This window comes from Herpailurus yagouaroundi, unplaced genomic scaffold, assembly GCF_014898765.1.
Source record: "Herpailurus yagouaroundi ecotype Mexico unplaced genomic scaffold, PumYag 250, whole genome shotgun sequence".
NCBI lineage: Eukaryota > Metazoa > Chordata > Mammalia > Carnivora > Felidae > Herpailurus > Herpailurus yagouaroundi.
This window is the reverse complement of record NW_024412467.1, coordinates 16,342,036-16,369,244: the sequence shown is the minus strand read 5'-3', so window position 1 is coordinate 16,369,244 and position 27,209 is coordinate 16,342,036. Positions and strand designations below refer to the sequence as shown.

The window sequence follows — 27,209 nt, the reverse complement described above, 5'->3', positions numbered from 1 at the left end:
TCTACCAGTGGTCACCCCACGGGGGATGCAATTTACCAGCATCAGTCTGATCCGTTTTCCTACCCACATCCGGGTAGGATTCTCCATTATCAGCTAGTTTTTCTGGGATCGAGTTTTCAAAGACACTCCTCTGCACCTCATACCAGTGTTCCAATATAAAACCTTGAGGCTAAAAAGTTCTGTTCCCATCTGTACCCAGGATTTGCCACCTGAGCTAACTTTTTCATATGATGCATGACTTATCCTGGAGTTTCTCAACCTCAGCACTATTTTGGATTGGATCATTCTTCGTTATGAGGGCTGCCCCGTGTTTTCTAAACTGTTTAGCAGCATTTTTGGCCTCTACCTACTGGATGCCCGCAGTACCTTCCACCCCTCCATCCCTCCCCCACTTGCTGCAACCAAAAATGTCTCCGGGTGTTGCCAAATGCCTCCTGGGGAGCAAGACATCACCAGTTGAGAACTGCTGCTCCAGAACCATAACTCTTCGCAAACAAACCAAAGTAACAACAACGACAACAACAATAAAACTCTCTGCAGACAATGTGCCTTGTTCATCTTGTTTCTTCTGCAGTGTTTAACACAGGATCTGAAAGAGTGTGAGTTGGAGACTATTTCTTAAATTACCGATCATTCCCGTAAGGTTGACCCAATAACTTTTTTTTTTTTTTTTGAGTATACACGCATCATACACCACAAGCAGCCAAAGGATTACTGCTTGTCCTCCTCTCCCATTCCAGGGACTAAATATTTTCATCCTGGCCTTTGGAATTGCCCTTGTGGACGTTTTTTTAAGGAGGTTTCCATAGTGCAAATATTTTTGGACATCATCTCCGTGTCTATATGCTTTAAAAAAAATTTCTTCTCCCTAGAGATGACCCAGCCGGCCTCTTCTCCCCAGTCAAGGTCTTTGTGGCTCATGCATTTTTGAGCAGCAAGGTTTTATTGTATTTTCTGACTCTGTTCCCAGTACACGATGCTAAACTGAAGGCAGATACCAAAAAACGTCCTTCTTCAGGGAGAGTCAAATGGTTAAGTGCCCCTTGTGTCAGAAGCCTGGCACTTTAGTCTATTGGGATGAGGGTCATGTAAACCTTTAAAAGAGCTTCCTTATTTTGAGTCTAAACAGAATTCATTGATAGTGTGTTTGGTGTGGTCAAAATCGAGATAAGAAAGCAAGCAAGGAAATGGTTTCACACTTTAAATATATTATTATTTTATTTTTTAATTATATTTTTTATTTGAGGGGGAAGGGCAGAGGGAGAGAGAGAGAGAGAGAGAGAGAGAGAGAGTCTTAAGCAGGCTCCAAACTCAGTGTGGAGCCCGAAACCAGGCTCAATCCCACCACCTTGAGATCATGATATGAGCTGCCACTGAGGATCAGACCCTCAAATGACTGAGCCAGCCACATGTCCCAAATACATCATTACTTTCAAAGGCTTATAATCTAAATTCTCAGTGCACAGTTGGTGGGTGGAATATAAAAATATGAAATAATAGAATAAACTTTTAGCGTTTTTGAAGAGCTTCATATATATTATGATGTTTACCACACACACCACACACACACACACACACACACACACACTCACACAAAAGTGTTACAGACTTGGAAACTGAGACTCAGATCAAAGAACTTGCACAACTCAGACAGCTAACCAGTAAAAAGTCTGAAATCTAGGTCCAATTCTATTTGTTCTCAAAGCCCACGCATCTACCCCTTGTTTCACACCTTGTGGGAGAACCGTACCCCATTTTCTACCTCTACACTTTTTTAAACATTGAACAATACATGCATTTTTTATTGCTGCTGGAACACATTTCCACAACTTAGCGACTTACTACTCATATATTCGCTTACATCTTTTGCAGGTCAGAAATCCGAGCATAGCACGGCCCAGCTGGTTCTGCTTCTTCAAATCTTACCAGGTCAAAGTCAATGTTATCAGGCAGGGCTGCAGTTCTCATCTGGGTCTTGGGATCCTGTTGTGAGCTTGCTGGTTGCTGGTAGAGTTTTCTTCCTTCTCACGCATTCCTCGCAGTTTCCTCTGAGCCAACAACCGCAGGATGCATCCTGATGCTTTGAACGTCTCCAGCTTCTCCTTCGGCTTCCTCTTCTGCTTACCCACCTGAGAAAGTTCTGTCCTTTAAAGGTTCGTGTAATTAGATTCGGTTCACCCAGGTCATCTCCCTCCTGATGATCAGCTTCTGGGGATAAGTCCTTGGACATTTTTGGGAAGCCATCTTAAAAATTCTGCCAACCAGGAGCAATTTCTGATGCAACGGAATTTGTATTGCTGTATGTTAAAATGTAGTAATACTGTGTGTGTCCAGGTGATAAAGTCCCTACCAAAGAGACAGTCTTCTAAAAGGCTTAATTAAACAATTTCTTTGTTTTTATGTAAAATGTTTTTTGCTCTATAACCTACCTTCCTATTTGTAAAGACGTATATAGTAAATACGTATACGTTAATAATCATTAATGTACACTTCATGTAATTGTATACCTTATGTAACAAATGTTATACATTTTATAAATATGTACATAATATAATTTTTATAAGATTATGATCATAGTGTATATACCATTCTCATCCTTTTTTATACTTACATTGTTTCTTGTTATTAAATATTCTTTCAAGCCTGATTTTTAATCGCTTCGCAGCAGTATATCATTTTTTTTTCACTTAAACCAACCACCCCTTGGTTGTATATTCACATCATATTGAACAAATTTCACAAAAAATCTTTACACTTCTCTGTGCTTATTTTCACAGGTGAGTATCTAAGATCAGGAATACTAAATCAAACACAGGATTCACGGTAAGAACTATCAATATTCTAACTGCAGCCAGCAATGTATGAGAGTGTCCAATTCACTCACATGCTTGCCAAAACGGACTCCCACCATATTTTTCAGTTTTGCCTACTTGGTAGACAAAATAATAACATTTCGTTGTTATTTTATTTTATTTTATTTTTTATAGTTTTTTTTAATATTTATTTATTTTTGAGAGAAATAGACACAGAGCACAAGCAGGGGAGGGGGCAGACAAAGAGGGAGACACAGAATCGGAAGCAGGCTCCAGGCTCTGAGCTGTCAGCACAGAGCCCCACACGGGGATTGAACTCACAAACCGTGAGATCATGACCTGAGCCAAAGTCGGATGCTTAACTGACAGAGCCACCAGGCACCCCTCATTGTTATTTCAATTTGCAATCTCTAATTCTAAAAAAAATGTGAATTATTTTATGCTTGTTGAGCATGTATGTCTTTTGTGTTGTAACTTACTATTCCTTCATTTTTTTTCAGCTGGAGTATTTAACATTTTCTTTAGAATTTGTATCTTTCCATGTCGTATTTATCTTTGCCTGGCACACTGGTTCCAATAGTTTTTCTGTTCGTAGTTTGCCTGCTAATGTCTTTGACAGTTGTGTCTGTGTATGTGTGTGTGTGTGTGTGTGTGTGTGTGTGCGCGCGTATGAGGTGGTTTTCAATCTTATATAATCATGAGTATCAATGTTTTGCTTTATTGCTTCTCTTTTTGCTTATAAGCTTACAAATTTTTTCCACACTATATAGTCAAATGAAGTGCATAGAAATAAACTGTAAGTAAATAAGGAACTCGTGAGGTTCTGGCATGATTGTCTTTCATACTCCCCCACTGCCATTCGGGTAAACAATGGTGACACTAGGAAGTCCTCCTTCCACCCCAGGGTGAGACATACAAACAAAACCAAAAATCATTTCTCTCGAAGGACTCCTTCCCTTTGTTTCCTATTTCTTTTCACCACTTCGCTAAGCCACCCAGACTCAAAATCTCCTCCATGACTTTTCCTTCCCTACTGTGACTCACAGCTAATCATTTGCCACTGTCTTCTACCTTGTTAAGAAGATTTTAGGGGCGCCTGGGTGGCGCAGTCGGTTAAGCGTCCGACTTCAGCCAGGTCATGATCTCGCGGTCCGTGAGTTCGAGCCCCGCGTCAGGCTCTGGGCTGATGGCTCAGAGCCTGGATCCTGTTTCCGATTCTGTGTCTCCCTCTCTCTCTCTGCCCCTCCCCCGTTCATGCTCTGTCTCTCTCTGTCCCAAAAATAAATAAACGTTGAAAAAAAAATTAAAAAAAAAAAAAAAGAAGATTTTATAGCCATTCCTTCCTCTTTTCAGCCGTATGTTTCATCACTTTCCCAAATGCAAATGTATAAGCAAATCGATAGACGGACAGATACACAGATAAGTGGGGAGTTTTAACTGAAACAGAATCATGCCATATACTTTTGTCCACAAGTTTTTTTTTTTTTTTCATATAATAAGAAATCATGGTCATCTCTATGAGTCATAAAATACACGTCTAACAGTATGTTACTTCAAATGAATTTTCCCCAGGGTGCCTGGGTGTCTCAGTCGGTTAAGCGTCTGACTTCAGCTCAGGTCATGATCTCACAGTTTGTGACTTCAAGCCCTCCCGTCGGGCTCTATGCTGACAGCTCGGAGCCCGGAGCCTGCTTCCGATTGATTCTGTGTCTTCCTGTCTCTCTCTCTCTCTCTCTCTCTCTCTCTGCCCCCTTCCCTGCTCACACTCTCTCTGTCTCTCAAAAAGTGAATAAACGTTAAAATTTTTTTAAATGAAAATTTCCCCTTGATCCTCCTTCATATCTTCCATCCACAGTCCCCTAACACCTTTCCATCCCGCCCACTCCACATAACACGTTTTAGCCTCTCTGTGCTCATTTAACCAGATCTATACATACACACACATATGTGAACACAGGGACAACACATTGATAGAGGTGATGTTCATTGTTACACAAAAAGCATTTTATATCTTGTATATACCTGCCTATACCCTTTCTCAACAGTATCTGATGGAATTCTCTTCAAGTCAATTATTAGAGCTCTAATTTGTTATATTCGATGGCTGCATAATATGTTAACACTGCAGATGTCGCTTGATTTATTTAACCATTCCCTACTGATGACATTCATTTTTCTTCATTTTTATACTTTATTTATTTATTTATTTATTTATTTATTTATTTATTTAAGAGAGAGAGAGTGCATGTGTGAATGGGGGAGGGGCAGAAAGAATTGAAAGCAGGCTCTACACTCAATGTAGAGCCTGAAGCAGTCCCATGACCCTAAGATCATGACCTGAGCCGAAATCAAGAGTTGGATGCTCAGCTGTCTGAGCCACCCAGGTGCCTTTATTTTTATATTCTTACCAAAAAGAATGTGACAGTAAAATCCATTACTCGTGCTTTTATTCCTGTGGATGGGTTTCCAAGGTGAGATTGCTGGGTCAATGAGTGCTCATATTTTAAATGCTAATAGATGTTGTCAGATTGCTTTCCAAAAGCTTGCATATGTGTGTGTGTGTGTGTGTGTGTGTATACATATATGTATATATTTCCATAGCAATTTATAAGAAAATCTATTTTTCTAAATCCTTGCCACCAGTAGATCACCTTTGAATTATTAATTCATAACATTATTCTATGATGATCAGAGACAGTGGCCTCTATTATTGTATTTCACATATGTCTGTCATAGATACAAAGCCTAACAAGATTAGGTTACATTTTATACTCAGCTGTTGTGTTATTTGATGCATATAGATTGTGTCATATTATATCTTTTTCATAAATGATACCTTTTATCATTATAAAATGTTCTTTCACTGTTTAGACCTGTTTAAACCTCAAATGTCAACTTTCCTGATATGGACATTGTTTCCTGGGACAGCTTTATTTTTGTTTGAATTTTCTGGTATCAGTTCATCCATAGGTGTTCAACATTTCTTTAACTATGTTATGCTTGTTTACTGTAAGTACTGTATAGTTGGGGCTTTCTTTCTAATTCACTTAGACAGGATCTTTTAATGGGGAAATTATCCCACTATTAAAATATTATATGTTTTATTTTATTTCTCTTTTATTCATTTTACTTTTCTACTCCCTCCTTTCCTTTTCTTTGTGTTGCTGATTAGCATAGGATGATATTCGTTTATCTTGGTATTTCCTTCCTTACTGTATGTGCTACCCTATTCAATTATGATTACTTTCTCCAGAGTGTAGGCATAGGCAAAAAGGACAAAGTTAGAAGTGCACTGCACAGTGTCTGGTCTAATAAGGGAATGGTAAAAAAAAAAAGTGCAAAGTGAGAGACCCCTGGCAAAGGGGAAGATATGGAAGTGTATGTCTAAAGAAAGCATAAAAGAGTCCCATGAGAGAATAGGACATGTTTTAAAAACCCAACAGTTTCTGCCATTTGACAACACCAGAGAAATAAGCCCTTCTCTGCCTTCAGCTCTGTCCTGTTCCTGGTTAGATCACAAAGGACTCAATAACCACAATTCACAAGATGGAGAGAAGGGGTAGAAGCATAATACTCAAAACTAGAAAAGGATATACCCAAGTTCTGCCTGCACTTCTCAATATTTAGGGCCAGTCTGAAGTAAACTGTAGGCTGGGTGAAGCCTTTAAAAGATGTTGAAAACATTTTTTTGTTACTAGCCCAACTAGGCATATGAACCAGTGATTTCAGACTAGAGACAGGAGTGGTAATAAGATCAAAGGAGGAATATTGGATTACCACAGACTCCCTTCATACAGGTACCCACCTCATACGCTAACTCCACCTGCTACATTTGTGGTAGAAGGGGAGGACCCCCTTATTCCTGCACCTGTTAACACTTGAATCAGATGATGATGTTACTGGCAACTTTACGACCACACACTCTGTATTTTCCCTGGCTAAATCCACAATTGCTGAATCCAGTCTTGTTATTTTTTTTTATTTTTTTTTAACGTTTATTTATTCTTGAGACAGAGAGAGACAGAGCATGAATGGGGGAGGGGCAGAGAGAGAGGGAGACACAGAATCGGAAGCAGGCTCCAGGCTCTGAGCCATCAGCCCAGAGCCTGATGCGGGGCTCGAACTCATAGACCGCGAGATCGTGACCCAGGTTGAAGTCAGACGCTCAACCGACTGAGCCACCCAGGCGCCCCAGTCTTGTTATTTTTAAAATCAAAGTGCCGGGTGATAATTTATATCCAATAAAATATACATATTCAATTGACAAACATATGCACCCATTTATTCCCACCACAAGTAAAATATAACACATTTAGCATCACCTCCCCAAATCCCCCCATGTCCTTTGCAGTCAATCGTTCCATCGCCAACACACATGCACACACACACACACACACACAAACCACACACACACTCACACTCACTCGCTCACTCCTGGTGACCACTTATCTGATTTCTACCATTATAGATTAGAACTATGTTTAACATTCATACATATGGAATGATACAGTATCTACTCTTTTGTCTCAGACTTCTTCTACCCAGAACAATATTTTGATACTCATCACTTTTTTATTATGAGTAACCATCCTTCTTATGATTGTACTGCAATTTATTTCTTAATTCATCTATTAATAGATATTTGGATGTTACAAAGTTTTGACTGTTGTGACCAGGTTTCTATGAACATTCATGTTGAAATCTCTTTGTGGACATCTTTTCATTTTTCTTTGGTAATAGCAGTGGAATCATTGGGTCTTTTGTAGGTGTTTATTTCATTTAACAAAAAACTGTCAGTTTTCCAAAGTGGTTGTACCACACCAGCAAAGTATGAAAGTTTCCTCCAAGTCACCATTAACGCTTGGTAGTTTCTTTTTTATATATTTTAGCATCTTAGTAATCGTGAAGTGGTAACACATGGTTTTAACTTGCATTTCCTGATGACTAAAGATTCTTAGGTGATATTTATAAACTAACTGGATATTTCATCTATTCTTTTGTGAAACTTCTAAGTATAATTTTTTAAAAGTACGTTATTTTCTTCTTATTAGTGAATGTAACAGTTCTCTATATCGTCTGGATACAAACCATTTTTTAGATACATGTACTGCAATTGGTTTCCCTCAGTTTGTAAAACTTGCCTTTTTATTTTTCCCAATGGCAATTTGCTTAGAAAAGTATAATTTTGTTGAAATCCAATGGATCATTTATTTTTCTTTTAAAGTAAGTCATTTCTGTCTCCTGTCTAAGAAAACTGCCAAGATTATGAAGATTTCTCCTATGTTTTCTTCTAAAAGTTTTGTTGCCCTGGCTATGACTTCTAGGATATAAAGTGATGAGACTAGACATCCTTGCCTCGTTCCTGATTTATAAAAGGAAACATTGAACATCTCTCCATTAAGCCAGAGAAATGTATGCTGTACTATTCAAGTCTTTAAAATATATTAGGATCTAATTTATTACCCAATATATGATCTATCGTGTCTTCTGTTTCCTCGAAAAGAAGGTGTATTTTGCTGTTTTTAGGTAAAGTGTTTTGTAAAATCAATTCAATCAGGCTGGTTGGTAGTGTCATTCAGATCTTGTATATCCTTCCTGATTTATTTTTCATCTCTTTGCATTTCTCTGGTGATGAGTGATATTGAGCATCTTTGCATCTTACCTGCTGGTCATCCATATATCTTCCTTGGAAAATGTCTATTCAGATCCTCTGCCCATTTCTTAATCAGCTTCCATGATTTTTTTTTTGTTATCGACTTGTATAAGTTATTTATATATTTTGGATATATTCCTCTATCAAATATATGATTTGCAAATACGTTCTTGCATTTGGTAGATTATCTTCATTTCATTTCATTGGTGGTTACCTTTGTTGTGTAGAAGCTTTTAGTTCAATGTAATCCCACTTGTTTGTTTCTGTTTTGTTTACTTGTTTTGCTCATTTCCTTTGCTTTTGGTACCAAATCCAAAAACAGTCATCAAGACTAACATCAAACAATTCACCTCCTGTATATTCTTTGAGAAGTTTTATGGTTTCAGGATGTTCCAAGGCTGTTTAATCTCTGTCATTCGGCACACATTTAGGATTGTTATATCTCCCTGGTAAATTGTCCCTTTTATACTCGTCTCCAAGTCTACTCTTAGATTTCTCATATGAGATATTAATGGGGCCACATCAGCTTTCTTTTGTGTAGCATTTCCATGGTTTCTGTTTTTCTGTCCTTTCATCTTCAAGTTAAACTTCTTTTTAAAAATTTGTTTAATGTTTATTTATTTTTGAAGGAGAGAGAGAGAGAGAGAGAGAGAGAGAGACAAAACACGTGCAGAGGAGGGGCAAAGAGAGAGGGAGACACAGAATCCGAAGCAGGCTCCAGGCTCTGAGCTGGCAGCACAGAGCCTGATGTGGGGCTCAAACCAAAGTCGGACACTTAACAGACTGAGCCACCCAGGCTGTCCCAAGTTAAACTTTTGTCTTCAGATTTACAGGGCATGTCTCATAGACTGCATATAGTGGAGTCTTGCCTTTTCATTTAGATTGACAATCCCAGCTTTTTAATTTAATTATTTAGTCGACATTTTATGCCATTATTTCATATGGTTGAGTTGGTTTACCATCTTGCTGTTGTGTTTTTTGCTTCTTTTTTCTTCACACTGAACTTCTCCTGCCTTCTTCTTGGTATCTTACATGTGTTTTTAGTACTATATCTTATTTTCTCTATTGTTCTACACTGTCCTCTGTTACTTTCTATTATTTCTACATCTTTGAGGCGGTTCTACTATTCAACCCAAGACTAATAGCATGGATTTGAATTTTTAAATTCAAATTTTTAAATGCACGTCTGGTTATCATCAATGTTGTATAATTTCACACTTCACACCTGACAGTTCACACTGTCTGCTTCGTGCTTCTCATTTCACAAATGTAATAAGCTCACAATTTGATTCTATTTCCTACCCCCCACCCATGATAACAATCATGTCTTTTAACAGTACATGGTTTACATCTCCACCACAGAATGCCGTTTTATTTTTTTAAATAGTAAGTTACATTTTAAGAAAAGTATCAGAAAAATTAGTCTTTAGTATTTACCTCTGTATGTGCCATTTTTGGTTCTTCTCCATTCTCCTGTGTCAATCATCTTGTAGCATTTTCTCTCCAGCCTGAAGAACATTCTCTAGTTCTGATGGTTTGTTTGTAGTGCTGGTCTGCTGTAGAAATATTTGCTCACTTTCCTTCATCTGAAAATGTCCTCATACCAACCTCAATTTTTGAAGGATGTTTTTGCCAGATACGAATTCTGGAATGACATTTCCTCAGCACTTCGAATATGTCATTATATTGATTTCTGGTCTCCACCGTTTCTAATGATAATGTTAGCCATTTTTCATACCATTATTCACTTCCATATAAAGGCTTTTTTCTCCTTCTGTCTCTTTTCAGAATTTTCACTTTAACTTTGGTGTTCTACAGTTTGACTCTGATACTGTTTTTTTAAGATTTTATTTGTTTTAATTTTTTAATGTTTATTTTTGAGAGAGAGAGAGAGAGAGACAGAACTCAAAATGGGATCCAGGTTCCACATTGTCAGCATACAGCCCAACACAGGGCTTGAACTCACAAACTGTGAGATCATTACCTGAGCCAAAGTCGGACACTTAACCTACTGAGCCACCCAGATGCCCCTAAAATTTTATTTGTTTAAGTAAACTTTACACCCAACATGGGGCTCAAACCTATGACCCTGAGATTAAGAGTTGCAGGCTCCACTGACTGAGCCAGCCAGGCGTCCCAGCTACAATATTCCTAATACAGGTGTCCCTTTTATACATTCTTTTGGGGTTCACTGATGATATTCAACTTATAATTCAATATATTCCATCAAATTTGGGAAATTTCAGTCATTACTCTTTTAATACATATTTCTTCCATTTTATGACCCTCTTTTCCTTCTAAGATTTGCATTACATGTATGTAAAACTATATGATATTTCCCCATTGTGTCTCTTGAGTCTTTCTTCATTTCTGTCTTGGCTTTTTCTTTTCTGTACTTCAGATTGGTTAATTTATTTTAATTCTTGGACTTTAAGTTCCATAACTGCCATTTGGTTTGTTGATTATAGTTTCCAGATCTCTGCTGGGATGATCTAACCATTCATTAAGACCCTATTTTCTGGGGCACCTGGGTGGCGCAGTCGGTTAAGCGTCCGACTTCAGCCAGGTCACGATCTCGCGGTCCGTGAGTTCGAGCCCCGCATCAGGCTCTGGGCTGATGGCTCAGAGCCTGGAACCTGTTTCCGATTCTGTGTCTCCCTCTCTCTCTGCCCCTCCCCCGTTCATGCTCTATCTCTCTCTGTCCCAAAAATAAATAAACGTTGAAAAAAAATTTAAAAAAAGACCCTACTTTCCTTTACTTATCAGAAATTAATTTCCTTAAATTCATGAACATACTTACAATGAAATGTTTTAATGGCTTTTCCTGATAAGTATAATATTTGAATCATCTCGGAGTTATTTTATTCACTATTTTCTTTTGTCTAAGATTTATATTCCCTTGATCTTTGCATACATCATAATTGCAGATCATATAATGTACTCCAGAGAAGACTCTGGATTCTGTTATCTGCCTTGAGAAAGTGTTGATTTTTTTTTTTAGTTAACAGTTCGATTACTGGCAAATCCCATTAAACTTCTGTAGGCTTGAATGTACATTTAGTTACAACTTATCTGTGAAAAACCAAGAGTTTTCAAGCCACATGAACTTATCAGAACTCAACCTCAAAACCATAAATCCTCTGATGATCTTGCTGAAGCATGGTGGCAGGTTTTCCTCAGGGCAGTCTCAGAGTATGCCACTTAGAGCATATGATTTTTTTAATATATATAGGACTTTAAAAATTCAAGTATAGTTGACACACAATGCTCCATTAGTTTCAGGTGTACAACATAGCGATTCAACTTCTCTATATGTTGTATTACAGTCACACCAAGTGTAGCTACCATCTGTCACCATGTTAGGGTATTACAATATCACTGACAATATTTTCTATGCTGTACCTCTTATCCCCATGACCTATTCATTCCTTAACTGGAAGCCTGTATCTCCCACTCCCTTTCACCCATTTTATCCATCCCCCTATCTCCCTTCCCTCTGGGAATCACCAGTTCTTTATATTTATAGGTCAGATTCTGCTGTTTGTTAGTTCATTTGTTTTGTTTTTTAGATTCCACATAATGCACAAAATCATATGGTATTTGTCTTTCTCAGTCTGACCAGTTTCACTTAGCATAATACCCTCTCGATCCATCCATTTTGTCACAAATAGTAAGAGCTCATCCTTTTTTATGGCTTTGTGTGTGTGTGTGTGTGTGTGTGTGTGTGTGTGTATCCACTCATCTGTCAATGGACACTTGGGTTGCTTTCACATCTTGGCTATTGTAAATAATGCTGCAAAACATAAAAGTTTATATACATTTTAGAAATGGAGTTTCCATTTCCTTTGGGTAAATACCCAGTACTAGAATTTTTGGATCATATGATATTCCTATTTTTCATTTTTAAAGGAACTTCCATACTGTTTTCCACAGTAGCTGTACCAATTTGAATTCCTACCAACTATGCATGTGGGTTTCTTTTTCTCCACATCCTTGTCAACATTTGTTGTTTATTGACTTCTTGATTTTAGCCACCCTAACTGGTGTAAGGAGATGCTTAATTTGTGGTTTTGATTTGCCTTTCTCTGATAGTTGGTGATATTCAACATCTCTTCATGTGTCTGTTATCCATCTGTATCTCTGCCCTGGAAAAATGTCTATTCAGTTCCTCTGTCCATTTTTTAACTGGATTGTTTGTGGTTCTGGTGTTGAGTTGTATGAGTTCTTTACATATTTTAGACATTTACTCCTTATCAGATAATATCATTTGCAAATATCTTTTCCCATTCAGTAGATTATCTTTTTGTTGTTGATGATGGTTTCCTTTGCTGTGCAAAAGTTTTTTTTTCTTTTTTTGATGTAGTTCTAATAGTTTATTTTTCATATTTTTCCTTTGCCTGGGGAGACATAGTTAGAGAACTGTTAGCCATGGCTGATGTCAGAAAAAATTACTGCCTGTGTTCTCTTCTAGGATTTTTATGGTTTCAGGTCTCACATTTAGGTCTTTAATCCATTTCGAGTTTATTTTTTTATATGGTGTAAGAAAGTGGTCCAGTTTCATTATTTTACATGTAGCTGTCCAGTTTTCCCAGTGCCATTTATTGAAAAGAATCTTTTCCCCATTGCATATTCTTATCTCCTTTGTCATAGATTAATTTACCTTTTAAATGTGGGTTTATATCTAGGGTATCTACCCTGGTCCATTAATCTATGTTTCCATTTTTTCTTTATACCATACTGTTTTGATGACTACAGCTTTGTAGTCTATCTTGCTGGCATTGTGATACCTCCAGTTTTGTTCTTCTTAGGATTGTTTCAGCTATTCGGGGTCTTCTGTGGTTCCATACAAATTTTAGTATCGTTTGTTCTAGTTTTGTGAAAAATGCCTTTGGTATTTTAATAATGATTGCGTTGAATCTGTAGATTGGGGTAATATGAACATTTTGACAGCACGAATTCATCCAATCCATGAGCATGGAACATGTTTTCATTTGTCTGGGTCATCTTCAATCTCTTTCATCAGTGTTGGATAGTGTTCCGAGTACAGGTCTTTCACCTCTCTGGTTAAGTTTATTCCTAGGTATTTTACTCTTGTGTGTGTGTGTGTGTGTGTGTGTGCAATTGTAAATGTTCTTCATTCCCACTGCATAGACTTTGAGCATCTCCATTTGCTGTCAAATCGATAATGAGGTATTAACATGCCTCTCCTGGTTTGAATTCCATCTCTGTTCCAGCTCCAGTATCTCTGTTCTGTTTTCAGGCTCACCTAGCAAAGCCCTAGTTAGTCTCCCTGAAACAAGGATTCATGGTGGATTTTCTATACTGAATTCTTAGTTCCCTTCTGCAAATCTCTCTGTTCTGCGTTCTGCTTTGCAGACCCCAGCTGCTTCAGCTGTCCTGCATGCCAAGCTCCGTCTCCTCAGCTCAGGGAGACTCTGCTGGGATTCCACCTCCCTGCTGTACTGTCAGGACACTGAGCCCAGGTAGAAATCCAGAGTTTGCTTTAAAATGTTCTCTTCTGTCAAGGATCAGGAAGTCTGGTGCTTCCTGATGGCCAATGCCCAGAACAGCTGTTTCATACATTCTCTCCAGTTTAATAATTGATTCTAACAGAAGAGCTGGTCTGATACCAGCTACTCTGTCAGAGCCAAAATTGGAAGTTTCACTATTGTTTAAGTTTTTAATTAAAAAGTATAATTGGATATATTTATTGTCATGGGCAAGCTAGCACCCACGCTTATGTTTTCGTAATACAAATACAGGTTAATTATTTAAAAAGTTCACTTTATTTTATGGAACTACTACTCAACTTAATTATCAGATCCTCTTACATTGAGAAAAAAGACAAAATATTTACAAGTAATAGTAACCTGCTGATGCCTTTGGAATGTGTCAGCTGGGATCACCTAGAAAAAAATAAATGGGGGGGCGCCTGGGTGGCGCAGTCGGTTAAGCGTCCGACTTCAGCCAGGTCAACGATCTCGCGGTCCGTGAGTTTGAGCCCCGCGTCGGGCTCTGGGCTGATGGCTCAGAGCCTGGAGCCTGTTTCCGATTCTGTGTCTCCCTCTCTCTCTGCCCCTCCCCCGTTCATGCTCTGTCTCTCTCTGTCCCAAAAAAATAAATAAACGTTAAAAAAAAAAAAGAAAAGAAAAAAATAAATGGAACCGGACGTATTTTTTAATAATGTATGAGGTGCACAAAGGGAAAAAAAAACACTTGTCAAAACTGTATGTTACAGTACCCTATCTATATATAAATGCATATGTTTATAAAAGTGTGTTTTCCCTGTTGCGCTAATCTTTTTTACTTGGCATATTTTTAATGGTTTTTCCAAATGACCTTTGTAAAATTAATCAAGGATCTGACACTATCCTTTGGAGAAATACAAAGAAAGAATGCTGCTTATAATAACTTTTGCATGAAAAACAGCCAGAAAATGACAAAACAGAGAAAACGTTAATACTAAAAAAATTAAAGCTTGAAAGTGGAACTGACTGAAAAATGTTGCCTTTTTGTCAGTAATATTTTTGTGTGTCTCTGAAATTCCAATCCCTTTTATTTTCTAGACCATTGTCTTCATTACTTGAGATCCGATAGATTTCTCAAAACAATTTACTAAGTAAGATACACCCCAATTTTCCAAGAGCTCTAACAGTGAGAAGTATCTCAAATTAAACATTAATAAAATGTACAGGAAATATGGGTAAAAAAATATAAATGCGAAGAAACTAGAAAGATGTCTGCAATTAGACCGGATGGAAATCTAAAAAGAAATTAAATTTAGTTATAATACATTTTCTATTCTTTTCTTTGAGAAAATTACTACTGAAGTGAGGAATATTTTCCCCCTGTAATTTAAATGGTAAGCTGCCAGATGTGTGTCTCATGCTTGAAGAGTCGAAGCTTTGCATTATTTAGCATATTAAGAATCACAGAATTTTTAAAAGGGCTCCTTTATTGCCTCGAGGCTCTAATTAAGTAAACCTTAGCCTGGTACATTTAAAACTTGCAATACAAGAGATTTTTGCTTTTTTTTTCCCCCCATAGTCAAGTCACATCTATGTAATAAGTATAGAAAATCTTTAAGATGATATAATTTTTCTTTGGCTTGAAGAATTAAAGCTATCTATTATTTTAAGAAGTTTTTAATAGAGGCCAGCAATCTAGAAGACAACTAAGGATTCGAAATACTTTTTAATCATTGCAAGTTGCTTTCCTTATTTATACCAAAGCATATGTGTTTCATAAAGGCAGTTCTATGACTATCAATCTTCCCCTCTCTCTCCTTTCCTTCTTCTGTCTCTGCTGTGGCCTCAATCATTCTCTTGTTAGACAAAGGCGGTTACAAGAAGCAACAAGATCATAGGTTTGGGACTGATATCATGTTTTTATGTGTTTCTGTACGTGTGTCTGTCTGTGTTCAATATCTGATCACACGGCATTAATTAGTGGTCTTTCAGCAGTTTGTAGAAAGAGTCCCAGAAGCTTACGTGAAAACCATAATCAGGTGGAAGTTCTGTAGGCACACGACATTCATAAATCATACCCTTAAATACAGTTATTTTTGCCATTTTAGAAAATGTCAAAGGTGTCAACTCTGTCCAAATATACCGCTTAACAGTGACTATTTTAGTAAATGGACTTGAAATGCATTCAGAGAACTGACAGTTAAAAGCACATAATCTAGTTCATAGTACCAATGAACAGTCTAAAGGCCAAAATAAGCACCAAAGTATGAATTCTCGATGACGTGTTGCAGTGACCTTGGCTGCAACCATAGACCATGGCCTTAGCATTGTGTTTCTACATTAGAAATTGATGCCCCCAATTTTTGAAACGTGATTTTTTTTAATATCTAGGTTCCGGTTAGGAAACAGAAATGTTTCCACCACTTTTAGAGTGATAGTCCAATATCTATTGGAGGATACAACGAACAAACCAGGAATTACATAAGTTCAGGGAACGAGTTGATAATGTTCTCTGCCAGCAGCATGGTTTAAACCTAGAAGCAGTGACTTCTTGGATGCCGCAGACATGAATAAACCAATGTTTGTCATAATGTCAAGACACAAGAAATTCTCTTATCTTTTCTACACAGGAAGAACTAACGGACACATGGATCTTTAAATCTGAGCGCTGACAAAGGGCAAGTATCAAAAAATTGGAGCTCAGGTTTGGCCGGGATTATTCCCTCCAAAGTCCAAAGTGCTTGGTAACAGGTGACGGGTACCTAATATGTTATGAATTGGTTTCCTACAAGTGTTAAGAAGCTTAATGGTTTCATATTTGGGGATGTTTTGACATTATTGGCAGCAGAAATGCAACAAAACCATCCTTACTTTCACTTCTGTCCAAACCATTAAACCACAATCTGTCCACAGGGAACCACATGACACTTGGGTACTTCTTCTGAAACTCAGCAATTAGTTGACTGGCAATAATACGTTATGCTTTATCCAGTATTTTGCAGTTTATAAAAACAGATTTGCATATGCTACTTATTTAATTCAAGCTATTTGATTAACTTTATTGCTGGCACAGAACTGCAAATATTTCTGCCACAGTATCCATCCAGCAGAAATCTCTGAGTATTTTGCCCTTGCAGGATAAAAATAGATTGATGCACACATGCCTTGCCTAATAAAATATTATCGTAATGTAAGAGCAGGAAGACATTTGGCTATTCTTTCTAAGAATAATGTTCAAGCATCACCCATTTCTGCCATGCTTAAGAAGATTTTACCTTTTGGGGCGCCTGGGTGGCTCAGTCGGTTGAGCGTCTGACTTCAGCTCAGGTCATGATCTCGCGGCTTGTGGGTTCGAGCCCCACATCGGGCTCTGTGCTGACAGCTTAGAGTCTGGAGCCTGCTTCTGCTTCTGTGTCTCCCTCTCTCTCTGCCCCTAACCCACTCGCATTCTGTCCCTGTCTCTCTCAAAAATAAATAAACATTAAACAAAGAGAAGACTTTACCTTTTTTCATGGAAACATCTTTTTTTCATTATTCTTAAAAATATGAAACTCCCCATCTTAAGCACATGAAAGAGCTCAGACATATTTTAATGTTTCTCATGAGTGTTCTTTGGTTATCATCAATGAACACTTTCGTTGAACTTAGAACATCCAAATCTATTTAGAAGAGTAAATAATTTTGCCCATTAGTAAGTCTCTAGTGCTGAATGAAAATTACAGGTGAGAATAAAGTCATTGCCCAATACCACAATGAAGCAGGATATAGACATACTCAAGGGTGTATCTAATATTATGATAATCAACTCAACAAAACAGGGGTGATTTTGTGAGCACCTATTATATGTATATAACTCTTACCATGAATTTTCACTAATCTCCAAATAGGGCCTGTTACCTCCCCTTTAAAGGTGAAGCTACAAAGATTCAGAGTTTAAGGAATTTGACAAAGGACATTAAATGTCAGAGTCAAAGTATGAATTTAAGCCTCTCTGACTCCCATATTGAAGGTCTATCCCCACCCCATCCCACCCCCACTAAATCTGCACTGATCTGAATTCTACTGATTCCTTCATTGGTGCATTTCTGGTAATAGACAGGGATTATGGCTAGTTGTCTCAAAAAGGAACAAAAACAGAGCTTTGACTCCACACCCTAACTGCTGACTTCTAGTTATTCATGCTAAGGAGGAAAGGAACAACAAAATACTGAAGAAAATAATAGTGATAGCCACGCTGTTGAGTTCATACTACATCTCAGACTTTACAGGTTTCAAGGTCCCAAGTTAGCTACGAATTTAAAACTTTCCTCCTCAATGTTTTATTTTTTTTTTTTTAATTTTTTTTCAACGTTTATTTATTTTTGGGACAGAGAGAGACAGAGCATGAACGGGGGAGGGGCAGAGAGAGAGGGAGACACAGAATCGGAAACAGGCTCCAGGCTCTGAGCCATCAGCCCAGAGCCCGACGCGGGGCTCGAACTCACGGACCGCGAGATGGTGACCTGGCTGAAGTCGGACGCTTAACCGACTGCGCCACCCAGGCGCCCCTCCTCCTCAATGTTTTAAAACATTTCAATGACTAATACATTTTGCCAACTCAAATTTTACCATTTTTTATGAGGGTGTTATGCTAGGTGTATTTAACGAGTCACCAAAGAACAAATACTTTACAATTCTACTTATGTGAGAGACCTAGTAGTCAAATTCATAGGCACAGAAATTAGCATGGTGCTTGTCCAGGGCTGGGAGAGGGAAGAAAAGTGGACTTAGTATTTAATGGGGACAGAGTTGCAGTTTGGGAAGATGACAAATTTCTAGAGATGGATGGTGGTGGTGGTTGTGGAACGCTGTCCGTGTACTAAATGTCACTGACGTCTACACTTCCTAAGCGGTTAAAAGGGTAAATTTCCGGCGATCTCTATTTTTACCACAATTAAAAACATTTTTCTACTTCCATATTTTTCAAACCCTAAATGAAATGCTAAGAAACTTTTTAAATGCTGTGGGACCTTAAACAATAAGAAGAGACTTCTGTTTAGGACCAGAGGGCTTAGACTCATCTCTCCCTTCTCCTTCCTTCTAAATATAACTGTAGATTCCGGAAATAATGTAAGAGGCAGCGAAGGGAGAATTCTGAAAGTATACTGAGGAAGGAGAAGTGATTACAGACCACGGAATCGGAGCACCAATGTAGGACAAGGCAACTTAATCCCATCCTCCAACCATCCAACAGAAGACCCAGACCCAGCATCTTCAAATCCGTCCTAACATCAGATAGCGGTGAAGGTAGACTCATTTACCTACCTTTCAGAAAGAAGTCCCTCCAACACCACCAAGTGGGTCCGGTAGCATTGGAGAGGAGGGTAAACCAGAAGCCAGACTGGAATGAGCATCCAGCGGTTAGGTTCTCCTCCCCGGCAGTTGGAGACAGCTCTCCCGACCAAGACACAACAGGTAGCCGAGTGGCAGTAGCAGGTGGATCCTGTTGCTACTAGTGACTAGGCGAGGAAGCCTCTTAACATCCTGAGGCAGGAGACTCCCTTCCCCACCCAGAGCACCGGGTGGCCAGGCCTGGGGAAGCTCCTTCTGTCCTCTCCGAGGTTACTGGCAGGGTCCGGTGGGAGCCCCAGATGCACAAACTGAATAGTGCACACCGAAACAACACAGCATTTTTCAAGGGCTGATAGAGAAATACATACCACCAACCACAAATTCTATATTCAGTGACTACACTTCAGGAATGAAAGAAAATACACTTTCAGATGCAGGAAGGAAAGCTAAAAGAATCGGTCACCAGGAGACATATCCTTAAAGAATGGCTAAAGGAAGTTCTGCAAACATGAAATGATAAAGGACACGATAAAAGAAGGAATCTTGAAGCATCTGGAAGGAAAAAAAGGAAAATGGAGTGATCACCAAATGAGAGTATACACTCTTCTTTCCCTTGTGAGTGTTATAAATCATATTTAGTGATTAAGACAATACTTATAACACCATGTGTTATTCAAGACGATATTTAAAAGTGTGGAAGGTAGAGGGACTTAAATGTGAGTAAGGTGTCTGCACTTGACTCAAACAGGTAAAATAATGATACCAGGAAACTGTGATAAGTCACATATTTCCATGGCTACCTATAGAGAAACTACTTTGAAAACTACACAAAGAAATATGTTCAAAAACTATAAATAAATCAAGACAGAATCCCAAAAAGCATTCGAGTAATACACAGGAAGGAAGTAAAAAGGAACAGAAAAATAAGAAACAAAGATAATGTGAAAATACATGTTAAAGTGGCAGACTTAAGCCTTACCATATCAACAATTACCTTAAATATAAATGGCCTAACTATATCAATAAAAAGGCAGATATTGAGAAACTAAATTTAAAAACATGGCAAATTATATGCTATTTACAAAAAAAATGCTTCAAATTCAATGACATAGATTAAAAGCAAAAAGAAAAATGAAAAAATATATCATGCAGACATTAATTTTTTAAAAATGAGATTGGCTATGTTAATATCATATAAAATAGATGATTATGGGGCGCCTGGGTGGCGCAGTCGGTTGAGCATCCGACTTCAGCCAGGTCACGATCTCGCAGTAGGTGAGTTCGAGCCCCGCGTCAGGCTCTGGGCTGATGGCTCAGAGCCTGGAGCCTGTTTCCGATTCTGTGTCTCCCTCTCTCTCTGCCCCTCCCCCATTCATGCTCTGTCTCTCTCTGTCCCAAAAATAAATAAATGTTGAAAAAAAAATTAAAAAAAAATAAAATAGATGATTAATATCGGAGAGAATATCAGAGAAAACAAAGCTCACAGCAGAGACAATTGCCAGAGAGGAGGATTATATAATAATTAAATGATCAATCTACTTATAAAATATAACACTTAAATACACGTGCACCAAACCGCAAAGATGCAAAATACGTGAAGTGAAAACTGATAGAGCTGAAAAAGAAATAGAAAACTTCCCAATTATAGTTAAGGTTTTCAACACTCCCCTCTCATCAAATGATAGCACCGCTAGACATAAACTCAACAAGGATATAGAAGATCGGACCCTCACAATCAACACACAATATCAACTGAAACATGTACGCTATACCCAACAACAGCTCAATATACATTTTTTTCAGGTGCCTATGGGTCATTCACAAATATATCCTGGGCTATAAAAGAAACTTCATCAAACTGAAAATAACTGCAATCATGTAGAATAATTTTTCTGATCATCATGAAATCAGACCAGTGATCAATAACAGAAAGACAAAAGGAAACCTTTAAGCCCTTGGAAATTGAACACACTTCTAAATTGTCTGTGGGTCAAAGAAGAAACCTCAGAGGCAATAAAAAATAGAACTGAATAAAAATGAAGATCAACATTTGTGAGATTCAGCTAAAGTAATACTGAGAGGGAAATCTATAACACTAAATGCTTACATCAGGAAAGGAAAAAGTCAATAATCTAAGATCTTATCTCAAGAACCTAGAAAAAACAAGAACAAAATAAATCAAAACAAGCTGATGGAAGAAAATAATAATGATTAGAATAGAAAGCAGTGAAACTGAATTGAATTTCCAAAAAAAAAAATTTATTAAATGAATACACCTCTAGCAAACCTGGCAAAGACAGAAAGAGAGAAGAAACAACTCACTAATATTAGAAATTAAGCAGAATATTATTACAGATCCTGCAGTCACAAAAAAAGAAAAAGAAATGCTTTGAATAACTAATGTTCATACGTACAACTACTTAGAAGAAATAGATCAACTCCTCAAATACTAAAAGTAACCAAAATTCATTCCAGGTGAAAGAGATCATCTGCATAGTCCTGTAACCATTAAATTAACTGAATTCACAATTTTGAAACTCTAGGTCCAGATAGTTTCCCTGTACAATCCTACAAAAATATACAGGAGAATTAACACAAATTTTATTTAATCTCCTCTAGAAAATAAAGGAGCGAACACTTTCTAATCATGTAATGAGGCCATTTGAACCCTGACACCAAAACAAGACAAAGTGCATAAGAACAAAAGTACAGACCAATATCTCTCAGGAGCTTAAAAACTCCTCAACAAACTATTAGTAGATTGAATCCAACAGTGTGTGAAAATTCCATAGCTTTTCTATATGGCTACAGTATTCATTTCTGTGCGGCCTTGAGATAAGCACATAAATCAATGGACTAGAATGGAGAAGGAAGAAAAAGTTCAAGAAATAAGCTCAATGGCTGATTTTTTTTTAATATTTATTTATTTTCGAGAGAGAAGGAGGAACAGAAAGAGAGGGAGACACAGGATCCAAAGCAGGGCTCCAGGGTCTGAACTATCAACACAGAACCTGACTCAGGGCTCAAACCCATGGACTGTGAGATCATGACCTGAGCCAAAGTGGGACGCTTAACCAACTGAGCCACCCAGGTGCCTCTCCATGGCTGATTTTTAAGAAAGGTGCAAAACCAACTCATTGGAGGAAAGATATCCTTTTTGACAAATGGCGTTGAAGAAATTAAACATCTATTCCAAAAATAATAATAATTATTATAAAACAAAATAAAATAAAAATTGACCTAAACCCCATTCCTTATATTAAAAATAACTTAAAATAGATCATCTTTTTGAAAAAAAAAAATGGAGAAAATATTTTGGGTCTTAAGCTAGACACGGAGTTCTTAGACTTGACACTAAAAGGCTGAACCATAAAAGGAGATTGATAAATTGAACTTCATTAAGATTCAAAGTCTCTAATTAATGAAAGACCCTGTTGAGAGGATGAAAAGGCAAGGTGCAGACTGAGAGGATATGTTTGCAAACCACATATTCAAGAACTATTGGTTTTAGCCAGCATAACATGCGTTACAGGGGGAAATCGACGAACTCCTCGTCTCGCCAACGACTAACTCACTACACTTCGTTAAAACTTTATTTTATGGTAATTATTCACACACATGATGCTTAATTTCTGCAAGTCTGAAAAGGTGAAAAAAAAGGATGTCTTAGTATAAGTCTGTGTGAGGTAAAGGAAATGCTATTAATTATGGTTTAAAAAATGCTATAGTGTTTTTAAAAAAAAAATGATGACACTTTTTAAATACTTGACCTTAGGAAGTTTTATGTGAATTTACACATGCATGAGTATGTGCATGTGTGATTGATAACATCTTAACGCCGGAGAAGACATGCTTGCTGATAAAAACAATACACCGGCCTAACCATAAGGAAACTAACTAAAGAGAATTCGTTTGAAAAGACAGGGTGGATAAAATGGGCAAAAATATTTGTGGTTTGGGCTCTGCATTGCTTTTCACTAAATCATGTTTTCACAACCTATGTCTCTTCACTGCACTCCAGGAACCATCAGTGCCTTTAAAACTAGCATCGTGCCTTCTCTATGTTTATGTCTATGCACGTCAAAACCATTGCAGGATTTTTTTTTTCACGAGAGCTTCAAACCTACCAACTTCTAAATGCTCAAGGCCCTACCGAAATAGTTAAGGTCTAGTGGTCATTTAACACGTTATGGCAAATAATCTTAACCAAAAAAAGGTTTTGCAAATAAAAGTGGGTCAAACTCGCTGGCTTCTAGTAATGCAAAATACTCAAAGACCACGTGTTAAGTGTGGTGTTACAAAATGCCAAGTTCTTCTGTCACTCATTGCCAAGGTGTCCGCATTCAAGAACAGACTGATTTCTCTAAGAAATAAGGAGACTTCCAAAAGACTGGCTGAGGGAAATATTGTTTCACTCAAAATCCTATTTTCTAATTTTTATTTCCTGTTTCTTATTCCATATGGATCATCTAATTAGACTGAGTGGAACATTCTGGATAAAATTAATTACTTCCCCTTTCTGGCCTTTTTTATTCTAACTTATTTCCACTTGGAACGAAGTCAACTGTATGTTCATAAGAAGTTAGACACTGGAACAAGGTGCACTAAGTGAGTCAGACCATTAAAGTGTTCAAAGCCAGACTCACGTTTAGAAAGAGTTAATGAACTCATTTATTCCTGGGATGACTCACAATAGTGTTTACTTTTCATTTTCATATGTGGTCTTACCAGTTTGAAAAGCACAGTGCTAGACCAAAGGCAGTGCTCCCTGCGGAGTACTTATAGAAAGAGCCTATAGTACGTCTTCTTTGGAAAAATGTCTACTCATGATTGCACTCCCAGGAAGAGTTGCAAGTTGTCAAACTCAGGGAATCAGAGTAGGCTGGTAGATGCCAGGGGCTGGGGAGGGAAGGGAAAATAGGGGGCCCTTCATCAATGGGCAGAAAGTTTCAATTATGCAAGATTAGTACATTCTAGAAGTTGGCTGTAGTACATCAGCCACATGATTAACAACACCGTATTGCACACTGAAACATTGGTTAAGAGGGTGCATCTCATGTTATATTGTGACCACAATAAAACAATACTGAAAAAAAGAAAAATGAAAGAGGCTGTAGTTAAAATCAGTCCTATCAAGTAGAGCAGTTGTAAAGTCATGTCGGAAAGCCCGCTGCTTTGTCATGTCTGAGGTGCGAATTCTCCTCGGCCATGGTTTCTTTGATAATTCATTTAGTACATGTTATCGCCACAGGTCCTTATTTCCAACTTGTCCAAACTGTGCATTTAGCGTTGGGTACTTCTGGAATGCTCAGTTGAAGAGTGGGGCCAAAGACAAGTTTGTTTTTATCCCAGGTCTACAGCGACCCTTCCTTCCTTAAAAAATACTCCTAAGCCTTTCTGGAAAGGTTCAAAATTTCCCAAACTGCTAGGTCGATGGTGGTGGTTCGTATTTAGTCCAGAACTATGACAGTATTTGTCAACATGCACTCCTGCGATATCATTTTGCAAGGGTATTTGTCTAATACTGAGGCACTGAGTATCCACAGATTAAATAAGAGAGATTTCATCAGGGAAAAATCAGATTATTTTCATGGATAGTTCATTTGTTTGAGCAGTTGCTGAACAGACAAGGCATGCTTGCATTTGTCAACCCATAGACTACAAAACACACACGCGCACACACACACATCCACACACATACACACACATCCACAAAACAGTGTGTGTGTGGAGGGAGGAGTCAGTACTTATTACCTCTGCATGAACGACCACATTCAGGAAAGTAAGTATCCTTTCAATTATTTCAAAAAGTGTTTCCAAAAATGACTTTATTAGTGATTCTTAAAATATCAATAACTTGAAGAGTTTTGAAATGGCCCAAGTCAACTGAGTGGGAAGAATGACAAATCCGTTTGAATGATAACACAAGTGAATTGCCTTTTTTTTATGTTTCCTCGCCAAGCTATTTAACAGCCCAGGTACAGAGGAAAAACCGAGCGTGATGAATATATGAGAGCAAATAAAACGTTGAGGGTGTAAAATGTCCCGAAAGCACAAATTGTAATCTGCGGTTATCAGTCTAATACACACACACTCTGTAATTAGAAACATATTGGAATAGGGCAGCAAGCACGTATTCGTACTTTTCCCTCAAACCTTTATTCCGATCGTTCACACGTGACACATTCATTTTTATTGCCATTTCCACTCAAAACAAGAATTTTAAAGAGGCAGCCTGAAACCCTCCAGAATTTCTTGAACCCTTCCAAATAATGTTTCATCCTTCCCTCGTGAAAGGAAGCAACACAGCCAGGATTCTAACCTGCTGGAAACGTTTTAAGCCCATCTCCTCTCTCTGCTCCCCAGATCCCTTTGACACACCCTTCTCCCTCCCTCCTTGGCGTTAAAGTGCGTCTCTACTTCCTTTACATCAGTGGGAACACTTCCCTTATGGGTGTCGGGATCTCTCAGAGGGGTCAGGGGCTGCCCTGCGGAGGAAATGACAAGCTGTGAAATGTAAAAGAACAATTCCTTCCACATGTTCCTTTGCTCCTGGAGCGGTGAGAGGTTGTCAGCTAGCATCGCTCTGGAACCAGGCAAGACTCTGCGTCGGAGTTCTGTCAAAACTAATTTACAATTAAAGACCTGCATGACTGTTTAAAGCTTTTTCGATTCCGGCAGTTTTCTGAAATGACTTTGACATTGCAGTGGATCAGACCAGAAACCACTGCTGTAATTAACTGCAGTGGATGGTGAAAAAACTCACGCAATAAGGCAAAGCTTAAAACAAATGTATACATAAATATATATAATATATATATTTATAAAAATATATTTATAAAAATATATATTTATAAAATATATATTTATAAAATATATATTTATAAAATAAATAAATATATTTTATAATATATTTTATAAATATGTATATTTATAAATATATATATTATATATTATATAATAGATTTATATTTTATAAATATTTATATTTATAATATTTTATAAATATTTATATTTATAATATTTTATATTTATAAAAATATAAATATATATTTTATAAATATATAAATATTTCAAAATATTTTATAAATATATATTTTATAAATATATATATATATATAAGAGGGAGAGAAAGAGCGAGAGAGGGAGAGAGAGAGAGGGAGAGAAAGAAATCCTTACTACACCTCCAATTAACACATCTGTGGAAATTTCCTAGCTGAGCCCAATTTAGGGAGTTTAGTGTTGCACCTATTGGAAATTGTATTTAGTTTATAAATAAAGTTACAAAATGACAATTTCATTGATCTGAAGGAAGGACCAAAGGAAGGACGGATGGAAGGAAGGAAGGAAGGAACGAAGGAACGAACGAACGAACGAACGAACGAACAAGAGGGTGGAAGGGAGGAAGGGGAAAGAGAAAGAAAGATTGACTGATCTTGACCACTTGACACTTTAACAGTTTTTAATTACTTAAAATACTTCAAAAGATTTTTCTGATTTAAAATAATTTGATGAATTTCCCTGATATATTAAGTAAAATCATCTTCAAATTGCAGGTAATTAGTTTTTGTGCCAATTAATCACTTAGAAACATACTGTGGTGGTTCCCTGAGCTTCAATTTTGCATGCATTATAATCAACTCATACTCACTTATGCTATTTGAAAATCAAGAAACTTGGGGCGCCTGGGTGGCTCAGTCGGTTAAGCATCCGACTTCGGCTCAGGTCATGATCTCACGGTCTGTGAGTTCGAGCCCCATGCCGGGCTCTGTGCTGACAGCTCAGAGCCTGGAGCCTGCTTCAGATTCTGTGTCTCCTTCTCTCTCTCTCTGCCCCTCCCCCACCTGTGCTCTGTCTCTCAAAAATAAATAAACGTAAAAAAATTTTTTTTTGAAAATCAAGAAGCCCAAAAGAACAAATGTCATATCTAAAAAGTGCCTCAAC

At 37.6% G+C, this 27,209-nt stretch overlaps 1 protein-coding gene and 1 long non-coding RNA gene across 2 annotated transcripts in view; both read right to left on the bottom strand.

The window, feature by feature from the left end:
- The window catches only part of LOC121020450 (uncharacterized), a 328,749-nt gene that overhangs the window by 70,693 nt on the left and 230,847 nt on the right, over positions 1 to 27,209 (bottom strand). Inside the window, exon 18 of the mRNA XM_040460498.1 lies at positions 367 to 568. Within this exon, the coding sequence (XP_040316432.1) occupies positions 367 to 568 (202 nt within the window). The remainder of the gene's footprint in view (positions 1 to 366; positions 569 to 27,209) is intronic.
- The window catches only part of LOC121020347 (uncharacterized), a 48,242-nt gene that overhangs the window by 10,576 nt on the left and 10,457 nt on the right, over positions 1 to 27,209 (bottom strand). The gene's annotated exons all lie outside the window — the stretch shown is intronic.